This window comes from Pogona vitticeps, chromosome 1 (genome assembly GCF_051106095.1).
Source record: "Pogona vitticeps strain Pit_001003342236 chromosome 1, PviZW2.1, whole genome shotgun sequence".
Lineage (NCBI taxonomy): Eukaryota > Metazoa > Chordata > Lepidosauria > Squamata > Agamidae > Pogona > Pogona vitticeps.
Window position 1 is genome coordinate 41,788,472 of NC_135783.1, and position 13,186 is coordinate 41,801,657.

The following is a 13,186-nucleotide window of genomic DNA, read 5'->3' on the forward strand; positions in this document are numbered from 1 at the left end:
CCACTGAACACTGTGAGCACTTAGGCAACCACAGATACTTGGCATTCTCAAACATTTTGTTCCTCATGAATTTTTGTGCTAAGATGAAGCAAAAACAGGGGCTTGATATCAGTGTGCCATCTACCACAAAGGACATTTCACAAGCTGTGGGGTTCCCCCCCCTTAAATTAACAAAATATTTTATTGCTTCAATAATAACTTTTATTTGTCGCTCTTAATACTTCGTAGGCTGCTCTTGCACAGTACTTTGAAGATGCAAGGTTATCAGTTCCTGTTTTTTTGCTTAGCTTGTAGTTTTAGTCCTCCCCCTCCCCTCCCTGCATCTTTCCCAGAAAGATCAAGCCTGTTGAAACTGGCTTGCTAATTCACTGTGCACCAGATGTAGCATAGCCTAATCCTTGAGGTTTGCCCAGGAATGTGCTGGGTCTCTATTCTTCCTGAAACTTCTGATGAAAGAAATGCAGAATAAGAATATCACGTTTAAAGCCTGTGAGAGCCAAAACTAAGGTTATGTATGGCTAAATCGTTTCAAACTCAAAAGGAAAATTAATGTCCATCATACTTTATGAAGTTCCATAAATTAAAAAAACACAGATCCCTACTCTCAGGGCGTCTGTAATCTCTTGGGGCTGCAAGACATGATAAAACTATGTTTGCCTGGTTCACATATAGAGCAGAGGTGGGGCAGCCTTGGGTCCTTTCAAGGAGAAAGGTGGGGTAAAAATATTTTAAATGAATTAAATACATTATTTTTCCATGTATAAGACTATTGTCTAAAATCTTTAGACTAAAAATTAAGGGTCGTCTTATATATGGAGGTAAGCTGAGGAAAGAGCAAAAATAAGTGGAGGGGAAAGCAGGGATCAGAGTGATCCTGCAGGTCTTTGATCCCTGCTTTCCCCTCTGCTTGCTAAGCCCCTTAGATTTCTTAATTTTGGGTTAGAAAAGTGGGCGGGCGTCTTATACATGGGGGCATCTTATACACGGGAAAATATGGTAAATAATAATATTTACACAAAATAGAGCAAATATCCAAGGGAAGCAGGATCTCCATTACTTTTCCTTGTTGCAGCCTGTTGCTAATGATTTCAGATGAAGGGACAATTTACATGTTATCTGGAGTGGCATAGGTGTTCCTATGATCATAATAAGGCCCATACCCCCCAATCTTCAAGGAATCCTATTCAGGTATTTAGAAACGAATTACAGTGGTGCCCCGCATAGCGACGTTAATCCGTTTAATGCGTTTCTATGGCGGAAAAACTCACCGGTAAGCGAAGATTCCCCCATCTGGCCGCCATTTTCGCTGCCCGGTAAGCGAGGACAGGGCGCGAAAATGCTGCGGGCAGCCATTTTGGAACTGCCGATCAGCTGTTTTCTAAACATCGCAATGCGAAGATCAGTAAGTGAAACGCTTACCGATCATCGCAATGCAATGTTTAGCCTATCTAAACATCGCAATGTGATCGCATTAGCGATCGCAAAAAATGCGTCTCTATGCGGATTCGTCGTTAAACGGTGTGCTCATTATGCGAGGCACCACTGTACTTGGAAACTGTGAGCCGGGGGGGAGTGTAGCCCCGCATGCTTGCCTATCACTGTCTATATGAACAAGGAACCTGTCCACATTTTTCATGTCCCCTCATTGTGTGTAGAGACTCTATGTGTAGCAGAAGCATTCCTCATCAGTCAAGTCCCTCTTCCTCTAGAAACCGTGGTAGGTGGGGTGGGGGTCTACAACTATCTCCCTGGTCACTCTGCAACTTTAAATGCCTGAATGGGACTGTGGTTAGGAGAGAATGAACAGTTACATACTTCTGTATTTATGCCACTAGTGTGGTGTATAGCCACACAGTCGTGAGTAAAATATATAGACTTACCAGGAGGAGGTGGGAACAACCATGGGTATACTGGCAACCAGACCCTCCAGCTGATGTCTGAGCTAAAACACAAGTAAAGAATGTCTCAAACATTAATGAGCTGAAAGGACTGAAGTCAGATTGGAGAGCATATGGTTGTTTGGTCATTTTTTTAAAAGCTGAAACGTTTAGAGACATATCTGGTCATGTCTCTAAAGGTTTGACATGTCCGATATCTACATGAAAGAGTGAGTGAAATAAGTTTGTTTAAATGTAGCTTGTACCAGGCTTTAAGCGATTGAATTATTATCTGCATTTTCTGTTTGGATCAGAGGAGGGAAAAATGCAGTCCTCCAGATGTTGCAATGCAGCTTTCAGCTTTCCTCACCATTGGCTATACTGGCCAAAGTGGATAGGATTTGCTGCCCAACAATATCTGGAGGGCCATGTGTAGCTTTTCCCTTGAATTGGTATTTATTTTGCATCTATGGTATTGCATTATCTACAATGCTGCCTAGAAATGTTCATAGATTATGTAACATAATCAATAATTTCCATACGTCTTATATATTTTAAACATTTGTTTGTCACTGTATGACTCTTCTGTGGTTTTAACAAAGAAAGGCTCCTTTCTTGTATGTTTAAGCACAGGGAGCTTTTAAAAAGATCTTTCTTGGCCTCCTGTTGCTTTGTTTCATTTCTTTTTAAAAGCTGCCATCAGTTATTTCCTCCAATTGTACCAAGGTTTTGTTTTGGGGGCTTTTTTTCCTAAGTTTATTGGAGGGAGGAACTTTCCAACACAGCCCAGCAGTTTTATGTTTAAGGCCATAGTTGACATGTGATAATACATTTTAACTTTTGGCACGTAACCTCTGTCTAGTGTCTGCTACCTTTGCGGGGAAATGGCTCTCTGCCTGTTCTGTGGTGTCCTGATTTCCCCCCTTTTCCTCAGTTATTGCTGTATCTCTGTGCAGATGAAGCTGAAACTCCTGGAGGCATTCAATGTTTTAGTAAATGTTTTAGTAAATCCACCACTGCCACCACCACTGTGTACGCCACAGACTTGGGTCCAAATGGAGATATAATCAAAGACTTTGAGTACTCCATGTACTTAAGGAAAACCCAGTGTTCTGTGCTGAAGTATCATCCCAAACCACAGAATCAACAAGAAGCACTATATATGCCTTTGTTTACATTTTGCTTGCCACCCTCCCATGGAAGAAATCATTGTGGTATTGTTTGCACAGTCGCCATTTTTCTGAGTAGTGGAAAGTGCCAGGGGCAGCCCCATAGGGTTTCATTTTACTTTATTTTATTTTTGAGACAGTACAATAAGTTCTTCAAGATAATTGGTTTATCTACATTGAGACAGAAAACATCCTGGGCTGCTTGTGGCCTCCTGTCCTTTTTTTTTTTTTTTTTTGCAGACCCAGGGCCCTCCCACACACACATCTCAGACACATATTCCTATTGATACTGATATATATATAAAGATAAATAAATAAATATATACAATTTTAATTGTATTTTTAATTGTATTTTAATCGTATTTTAATTGTATTTTAATCATTTTATATTTTATTGTATTGAATTTTAATTGTTGTAAGCCGCCCAGAGACCTTTGGGTAGAGTGGGCGGCATATAAATTAAATAAATAAATATAAGATATATATACAAAACCAGAATTCCACATCCAGCTACTCCTAGTCTTGTAGTTTGTAGAGAGGGTGATTGCAGCAGGTCTCAGGGATGGAAAAGAATGTGCCCTTATTCCTCTGGATACCCATACAAGGATATATCAGGCTTGCATAAGGGGATTTACAGGACAGATTTCCAAAGCAAGTTTAGGGTACAATCAGATGATAAAGCTTATAATATTAGTTTTCATTTGAGCACCTTAAGGCTGGTTGCTCAGTACTATACCTCCTTTTTAAAAAATGAAATGAAAATGCAGTCATTAATTTGTGTTTCCAAAGGAACTACTGTACTTCACCTCTCTGTTTTCTACTATGCACTGTCCCTTAGTACAGTGGTCCTCAACGTTTTTGGGACCGCGGACCATTTGGGGGGTACTGGCTTCATGCGAGGACCGGTGGGGGGGCAGGCACCCCTGCGCTTGCGGGTGGGCGGGGCAACCCCGTGCTCATGCATGGGCGTGTCACGCTTGCGGGCCCACTGCCACCTTCTCCCCCGCTAAAACACACACACACACACACACACACACACACACACACACACACACACACACGCCTCCTTGGCGTGGGGGGGCTGCTGCAGGAGGAACATGTCATCGCCTCCCTCCCTCTCCCTTTCTCTCTCTTTCTCGGCAAGCGCCACAGCCATCCTTGTCTGTCCTCTCTACCTACGACCACAAGCTCAGGCAGGGCGCTGCTGTTCTTCAGCCTCACGTGTAAAAATGCCCCGGGAGTGGCACCCGGGGCTCTCGCGCGGTGCACAAAAGGGCTGCTCCCCAGTTTGCGTTGAGGCCAGTCATGGTGGACGCGAGGGAAGGCGGCAGTGCAGCCCTCACTCTCCCTGGTCATTGCTCTTGCGGGCGCTGCGCGGTTTATCCCCCGCGCGCCCTGATTGGCTGGCTTTCCCTGCCCTCCCATGACTTCCTGGTTGACGGGCCCACTGTCGCCTTCTCCCCTGCCCCCCCCACACACAAACCCCTCTCCCTCTCTCTCTCTCTCTCAGCGTGGGGAGGGCTGTTGCTGCAAAGGTGAAGAAATCGCCTCCCAGCCTATTTCCCACCAGACGGGGCGGCGGGTGTTGCCAGCCCGCTTTGCAGAGCTGATTGGGGCGGGGTGGGAGAGAAAACGCCGACTTGAGAAAAGGGCATGCTCAACGCCTCCCAGAAAAAGCCACATCTGTCTCTCATGCGGTTTGTCCTGTTGATCACATGCCGCGTGTACACACCATATTCTCGGGAAACCTCCCACCGCCAACTGGGGTCTGTATCCATTTCCTCTGAAGAAAACCCCACCGATGACTTTAGTGGGAGAGGAGTGGAGCGGCTGTACCCCCCCATGCCCGCACTCCCTGTCAGTCTCCCGCTGAGGGGTTTCTTTCTCTCTCTCCCCCAGTCCCTGAAACAACCCCACGGCGCGCCGCTCCATTGCCCAGTGAGGAAGGGGGTCCACCTCATGACGGGCAAAGAGGAACTGCCTCTTTGTCTTCCTTCTGACTCTGGCTGCCTTGAACTCTCTCACCCAGCCTGATGCTGGATGTGGAGTTTCCCCTGCTCTCCGGGCAGAAAGCGCAGGAGCACTCCCTGCCCTTTTCCTTCTCCTTTGTGATGAGAAGAGGCGCCAAAAGGCAGTTTTGTTCCACCTGCTCCTGCTTCTCTGAGAAGGCAACCAATGGCTTCCCGGGAGAACAGCCGAGGAGCCTGGCTGGAAAGCCAGCAGCGTGGACAGACCCACCGGCTGGAGGCAGAGCCTGGCGAGGAAGCCGTTTGAATTTCCCGGGCTCATGTCACCAGCCATTGGGTCCATCCGCTCCTGGCTTTCCAGCCAGCCTCCGCTGCCTTGGCCAAACGTAAGAGGCTGGGCATTAAAGTGAGATGCTGCTGAGGCACTGAAGGGTTTGGCGTCACCACGAAGATTTGATCAAGGCACAGAGGGCGGCGCAGGAACTGCCGCCACTCAAGTAGCTGGGCAGGCAGTTCATATCCCGCGCTTGAGAGGATCCTCTGGGAGCCGCCGCCACTGCTGCAGTCACCAACAAATGACAGAAAGGAACGGGCACTTTCCCCCCTTTCCCCCCTCACATTTGGTGCCCTCACGGGCGGGAGGGGAGCCGGCAAAACACCGGGCCCTAGCTCTCCCTCCCGGCTGATCTCCAGCCACCCCCCCCCGCTGCCGCCGCCGCCGCCGCTACTGCCGGGAGGGGAGCCGGCAAAACACCGGGCCCTAGCTCTCCCTCCCGGCTGTTCTCCAACCACCACCACCCCGCCGCCGCCGCCGCTACTGCCGGGAGGGGAGCCGGCAAAACACCGGGCCCTAGCTCTCCCTCCCGGCTGATCTCCAACCACCACCCCGCTGCCGCCGCTACTGCCGGGAGGGGAGCCGGCAAAACACTGGGCCCTAGCTCTCCCTCCTGGCTGATCTCCAGCCACCACCCCCCCGCCGCCGCCGCCGCCGCCGCCGCTACTGCCGGGAGGGGAGCCGGCAAAACACCGGGCCCTAGCTCTCCCTCCCGGCTGATCTCCAACCACCACCCCGCTGCCGCCGCTACTGCCGGGAGGGGAGCCAACAAAACACCGGGCCCTAGCTCTCCCTCCGGGCTCTCCCCCAGCCCCGTCGCCACCAGGCCGCAAAGGCAGACCTCCCCCCCCCCGCATGCACTCCCCTCTCCACAGCTGCTTTGCGTACGCAGGGGCTTGCATGAAGGAGTGAGGGAGGCTCACACTGGCACTGACATGCGGGCGTGCAAAGCAGCTGTGGGGAGGGGAGTGGGGGGGGCAGGAGGTCTGCCTTCACGGCCCGGTCGGGCTCAAGCCACGGCCCGGCAATGGGCCGCGGACCGGGGGTTGACGACCTCTGCCTTAGTAGATCAGATAATAGCACACAAACCTTGTGTACTAATAATCTCTAGACATTTATTCAGTTGTTAATGGTTCATTTGTCTTTAAATAGATACCGCGCTATCAGAATAGGTTTCTGTTCATTTGTTTTACAAATTTTGCCTTGTTTTCTCCAAGGCAGAAATCCTAACAGGAATCTCAGTTGGTAATAACGAAGATGCTGGGCGTGTTGGACTTGTCCTGTTGGAGAGAGGCTGTAAGGCTGCCATTGTAACGTTGGGCCCCGAGGGTTGTGTCATGGTCTCTGCAAAGGAACCCACTCCAAAACACATTCCCGTTGAGAAGATCACCGCTGTGGACACTACGGTACGTGCTTCTGGGTTAAGAGTTTTGCTTTGGTGAAGGATTACTTGCAAAGTTTGGAACGTTCCTTTTTCTGACTCCTCCTCCTGGAATCTCTTGGGGCATGACAGTGCATCTGGCAATTATAATTCAGAAAAAGTAACGTCTGCAAGCAGTGATTATTTGAGCAGAAAACCCCAGGGCAGTAAGCCCAATCTTTCAGCAGCAAACCTAATTGCATGCCAGAAAACCACCGTCTTCCAGCCTGTTTTGCAGTGACTGTCAGGTCACCCAAGGTTTATAGGCTGTCATTCTGTAGATAGACCAGAGCAGTATGTACTGATGATATCATTGTATTTCTCCTGCACCCTTCTGTCTCTTCTCTAGTACAGGAGATAGCACTGGCAGTCATTCTGTCATTACTTGTGCAGGATGGCGACATAATGCCTCAAACCTGTCACCTCAAACAGCCCCAGTGCTTTTTATGGTGGAAGAAAGGAGACGCCCAAATCTTCTTCTGGCCTCAGTCTCCCCAAAACTGAACAAAGGGTTCTGTCTCCACATGCCTGAGCTGTTTGTGCTGGCAAAAGCTTTTGCTCTGTAGAGCTTAAGCAGTATCAGGTGCTCAAATTCCACAGGGCATTGTTAAAAGGCAGAAGAAGCACACACCACAACACATTAATTTTGTTGCGATTTGTTAGGTCATTGACCTGGCTTTTCATAAACTGCAAGGTTGAGGTTCCCTTGATCCCCCAGTTCTTCTGTTCATAATCTAACACTGACCAAACACTTCTTTGATGGTATGTGAGGATTACTAGCTCAGCAACCACAACTATCAAGAAAGGCAGTAGTTAAGCTTCTGATAGCAATATTTATATCGCTCCCATTTACAAGGGCTGGGACATTTTGTACTTACAGTCTCGTCTGATGTAAATCCAGCATAGTTCTGGTGATGTTGCCGAGAGAACTCTGTGTACCAACTATACATTTTAACTGCCTGATGTCATGAAGTGTAACATGTGTTTTCCTGCAGCAACTGTGACATTTTTCCTGCTTTTATTAAAGGCAAAACATAGCATTGTTATGTACCAAGACCAGAATAGCTGGTTCAGTTCAGGGGAAAACAAAGTTGTCCAGAAGAGAACAAAACATCTTACTTGCCTGCGGTGCCCTGAATGGCTTGGAAATCTTTTTGCACCTCCAGAAATAGTGGCTCACTGTTGGTGTCTCTATAGAAATAGTTAAGATCCAGCTATTGGCTGAAAGACAGACAAGTATCTTTTGTGTACACACACGCATACACGTTATATATGTTCCCTCTAATTTTCAGGCCTGCAGGGCAGGGCCCCACCTCACTGCCTGCGAGAGTCCCCCCCCCCCCCGGGTTCTCTTCCGTTCGGAACAAAAGGGACTGGAAATGATTGCTGGGGGAGGAGGAAAGCTGTGGGGGGGCAGAGGGGCAGACGTGCAGTCATGCACTTTAGAGGGAACCTTGTTTCTGATATATCAATGAATTGATAAATTTGATTGATTGATTGATCGATCAATTGATATAATTGATATAATCAATTGATATACAGGTCGCCCTGTACGATGACCTGCTGAGGGAGGCCGACAGTGGCAAAATCTCCTCCTCGACATCTCGGCGGCCTTTGATACCGTCGACCACGGTATCCTCCTGGGGAGGCTCTCTGAGTTGGGAATTGGTGGCTTGGCACTTGCCTGGCTCCGTTCCTTCTTAGGGGACCATCCCCAGAGAGTTCAGCTTGGGGAGAGCGTCTCGGCCCCGTGGAGTCTCAATTGTGGGGTTCCACAGGGGTCGATTATCTCACCAATGCTGTTTAACATCTATATGAGGCCGCTGGGTGGGGTCATTAGGGGATGTGGGGCTTCGTGTCATCAATATGCCGATGACACCCAGCTCTATATCTCCTTTTCACCAACTGCAGGTGATGCTGTCCTTTCCCTTCAGCATTGCCTGGGGGCCGTACTGCAATGGATGCAGGAGAATGGACTGAGGCTGAATCCGGATAAGACGGAAGTTCTGAGGGTGGGTGGCTTGGATGGCTCTCTCACATTTGGGGGGACCACCTTGGCCGCGAAGAGTGGGGTCCGCAGCCTCGGCATATATTTGGACCCGATGCTCACCATGGAAACTCAGGTGGCGTCGGTAGTCCGCACCGCATTTTTCCATCTTTGGCGGATTGCCCGGCTGCGACCCTATCTCGACATGGGGGCGCTCACTACCTTGGTGCACGCGCTCATAATCTCAAGATTAGATCACGTGGGGATGCCTTTGAGGCTGACACGGAAACTTCAGGTGGTGCAGAATGCAGCGGCCAGGCTCCTTACAGGAGTGAGAAAATATCAACACATCTCTCCAATGCTGGCCGCATTGCATTGGCTGCCCATCTGTTTCTGTGTCAACTTCAAAGTTTTAATGCTTACTTATAAGGCCCTAAACGGTTTAGGACCTCGATATTTGGCGGAACGCCTCCTCCCACCAAGGTCTACCCGGATCACCCGCGCGAGTCAGGAGGTGAGGCTGAGGAGCCTGACGCCGAGAGAGGCCCGGAAGGAGAAGACACGAAACCGGGCCTTCTCGGCGGTGGCTCCTCGCCTCTGGAACAATCTCCCTCCGGCGATTCACGCGGCCTCCACGCTGGGCACCTTTAAAACCCAATTAAAAACATGGCTGTTTATTCAGGCCTTCCCTCCAGCCAACTCTTGATTTTTTTTCTTACTTTTCCTTTTTATCTTTACTGCTGTTCTTGTTTGATTATTATGTATTTGTCTATGTTTTATTATTTGATTTTATATTTGGAAGCCACCTAGAGTGGTCCGGTGGGCCAGATAGGCGGGGTATAAATTAAATAAATAAATAAATAAATAAATCAAAAGGCTAAATTGCCCCTTGAAACAAAAGAGAAAACACATCAGTACCATGGTGTAGCTAGCCATAACAATTCAAATAGGAAGAAATAAATCAATACTGCTAAAGGTTCTTAGGAAGTTCATCCCAGGATGTGAACCACGTGATCACGATTCAGTACAACAGAGGTATGGAAAGTATTGGAAGAACTAGAAAATATTTTCCTCATGTGACCAGGGCCTCAGCTTGATTTGCATTTCCCACTGGGTTTATAGTTGTTTGCAGAGACTCTTGTGCACACCTGTTGATTTGCTGTGCTTCTGGTTGGAGCATCAGATCTGCACATAAGAGGTGACAACTTTGACAAGTTGACTGCTGCAAAATCTGTTGCAAGAATTTTTTTTAGGCTACTGGTTTATTGTATAATGAATGCATTCTTGTAACTCACTCGTTGGAACTCTAGATAGATGCCCATCTCATAGGAAAACCTTGTTTTTCAGTAATAAAAATTCATTATTATTATTACTGGGAAAATTAACTATTTCAGCTTAACATTTCCTTACATAGTACTTGGGTGTACAGTAGGTACTTTTCATATAAAAGTGTAATGATTACCCATTTGCCAGTACTAATGACAGCCTTTCCTTATTCTAGATTCTAGTAAGCATACAATAGAAGGCCCTGCTCTTCCATCAAAATAAATATACAGAACAAATGTACACTTTAGTGCTTAGACAGGGAAAAGGTATGGCTGTCTTTACCCCAATTCCCTCCACATGGGTTTGATTACAACTCCCATTGTGCCAATGTCATCAGTTGTGTTGGAAGAGATGATGTGAACTGTAATCAAAACAGGTCGGAGAGCCCCAGGTGAGGGGTGAGGTCTTTAGGGGAAGTCTCACCTAAAGAATAAAAGAGAAAAAAGATGTATAGTCGCGCCCCGCTTAACTATTACCACGCATTACGATGAATCTGCTTCATGACAATGTTTTTGCGATCGCAACTGCAATCACAAAACGATGTTTTAAATGGGTTTTTTTCGCTTTGCGAAGATCGGTTCCCTGCTTCGGGAACCGATTCTTCGCATTACGAGGATCAAAACAGCTGATCATCGGGTTTTCAAAATGGCAGCTGGATGCTCAAAATGGCTCCCCACTGTGCTTAGGGACGGATTCCTCACTATACAGGCACCGGAAATGGCCACTGTATGGAGGATCTTCGCTGGACTGTGAGTTTTTAGCCCATTGGAACGCATTAACTGGGTTTTGCTGTGTTTCAATTGGTTTTTTGTTTTTGCTTTACGACGTTTTCGCTCTACAGCGATTTTGCTGGAACGAATTAATGTCATTAAGCGAGGCACCACTGTATTGGTAAATATTGGCAGGGTAATACCTGGGTAGCTAGGATTGAATGTAGGGTTATGATAGCCTTGTGAAAGTTCTTTCTGTGCCTTCTAACAGATGGGCACACACTGCCACTAATAGCAATCATGTGTTGTCAAGTCAAATCTACCTTACGGCAACCTTTTTCATAGTTTCTCAGGTAAATAATTCTCAAAATTGGTTTACCATACCCTCCTTCCATGGGCATCCTGGGACTGTGCAGTTTACCCAAGGTCACCCAGGCTGGTCCTACTCGTAGGAGGCACAGTGAGCAAGCTTATTCCACCTTTTCTGTTCTCCTCCATCCACTATACAGTATATGGACAGAATATTGCCAGTATTGCTATATCCACTTATGGAGAGGGCTTCAGGAGTTAACCTCGAGGCAAAATCCGGAGCTGGAGTCCCGAAGGCATTTTCTTTCATTCTGCCAACTCCTGCGACGTTGCTGGAACCAGTTGTATTGGCTCTTGCCTTTCCACTGGACCATTTCAGCAATGTGGAGAGGGGGGATTTGCTGCTTGGGTAACAGCCTATCCTCCATACTATTTTACCCAGGCTTCGTGCTCTGGAGAGGACACTCCAGCTTCGCATACAGCGTCGAAACAACACGGGAAGTAGCAGTTACCGGTTATAAGTCTCTGCTCAATTGGCGTAGAGCAGGACGCCAGGGGCTACTTCTGATGGTGGGAGAGGTCATTGCACCTCACTAGGTAGATACCGCCCGCCTTAAGCTGGGCAGCCCCCAGCCAGTAAGGTGCTACCTCGCCACGGTCTGTTAACCTCACGGGGTGCGTGGGGTTTAGGGTGAAACCCGACAAGCAGATCGACAACCGTGCACCATGCAACAATCATAAGAAAACTTCTGCCCTAAAGTTGGGCACCTGGAATGTACGGACAATGACCCCTGGCTTTCCTGACTACGGCTTTCCTAATGACCTACAAGAAATAGACGATGTGCGCAAGACAGCTGTCATTGACATGGAACTGAGTAGACTGCAGATGGACATTGTTGCCCTGCAAGAGACAAGACTGCCAGACTCGGGATCTGTCAAAGAAAAAAACTTCTCATTCTTCTGGCAGGGAAAACCATCGAATGAGACCAGGGAATATGGTGTTGGCTTTGCAGTCAGAAACACTCTCCTGAGATGCATTGTTCCACCCACTGTGGGGAGTGAAAGAATCCTGTCTCTGCAGCTCCACTCATCAGCAGGACCAGTAACCCTCATTAGTGCATATGCACCAACACTGTCATCCACTACAGAAGTGAAAGACAAATTCTACGACGATCTGGCAGCTACTATCAAAAAAGTCCCTGAAAGAGAGTCACTGTTCATTCTTGGAGACTTTAATGCTAGAGTTGGTGCTGATCACAATTCTTGGCCCACTTGTCTAGGCCGTTTTGGCATTGGAAAGATGAACGAAAATGGCCAACGCTTACTGGAGTTTTGCTGTTACTATGGTCTCTGTGTCAGCAACACGTTCTTTAATACGAAGCTGCAACACAGAGTTTCCTGGAGACATCCAAGATCCAAGCATTGGCATCAGCTCGATTTGATCCTCACTAGACGTTCTAGCCTTCCTAGTGTTACGATCACACGCAGCTACCAGAGTGCTGATTGCGATACTGATCACTCCCTGGTGTGTAGTAGAGTAAAACTGCGAACAAAGAAATTGTATCACATGAAAAAGGAAGGAAGACCACGTATTGACATCAACAAGACTCGCGATCAAAGAAAAGTGAAGGAATTTGCCCAAGCACTCGAGGAAACCCTTCCAGGTCCAGCTAATGTAAATGCACCTGAACGATGGGAACACTTCAAGAACACTGTCTACAACACCGCCTTGTCCACCTTCGGCAAGAAGACCAGAAAGATGGCTGACTGGTTCGAAGCCCATTCGGAGGAGTTAATGCCAGCCATTGAGGATAAGAGAAGAGCTCTAGCAGCATACAAAGCCTGTCCTAGCGAGTACAACCTGCAAGCTCTTCGAGCCGCTCGTAGCCAAGTCCAACAGGCTGCCAGGAGGTGCTCCAATGACTATTGGCTTCAGCTTTGCTCTCAGATACAGATAGCAGCGGACACAGGTAACATCAAAGGAATGTATGATGGTATCAAGCAGGCCTTAGGTCCATTACAGAAGAAATCTGCTCCCTTGAAGTCTACTACAGGTGTGATCATCCAGGACCGAGCACAGCAGATGG

General features: G+C 47.8%; 2 protein-coding genes across 6 annotated transcripts in view; one reads left to right on the plus strand and one right to left on the minus strand.

Annotated features, from left to right (window-relative positions):
- The window catches only part of RBKS (ribokinase), a 72,067-nt gene that overhangs the window by 39,503 nt on the left and 19,378 nt on the right, over positions 1-13,186 (plus strand). For all 5 annotated transcript variants that reach the window (XM_020793118.3, XM_072991325.2, XM_020793119.3 and 2 more), the window contains one exon: positions 6,565-6,753. In XM_020793118.3, coding sequence (XP_020648777.3) covers positions 6,565-6,753 — 189 coding nt within the window. The remainder of the gene's footprint in view (positions 1-6,564; positions 6,754-13,186) is intronic.
- The window catches only part of MRPL33 (mitochondrial ribosomal protein L33), a 30,879-nt gene continuing 27,153 nt past the window's right edge, over positions 9,461-13,186 (minus strand). Inside the window, exon 7 of the mRNA XM_020793120.3 lies at positions 9,461-10,503. The gene's annotated coding sequence lies outside the window, so the exon portion shown is untranslated. The remainder of the gene's footprint in view (positions 10,504-13,186) is intronic.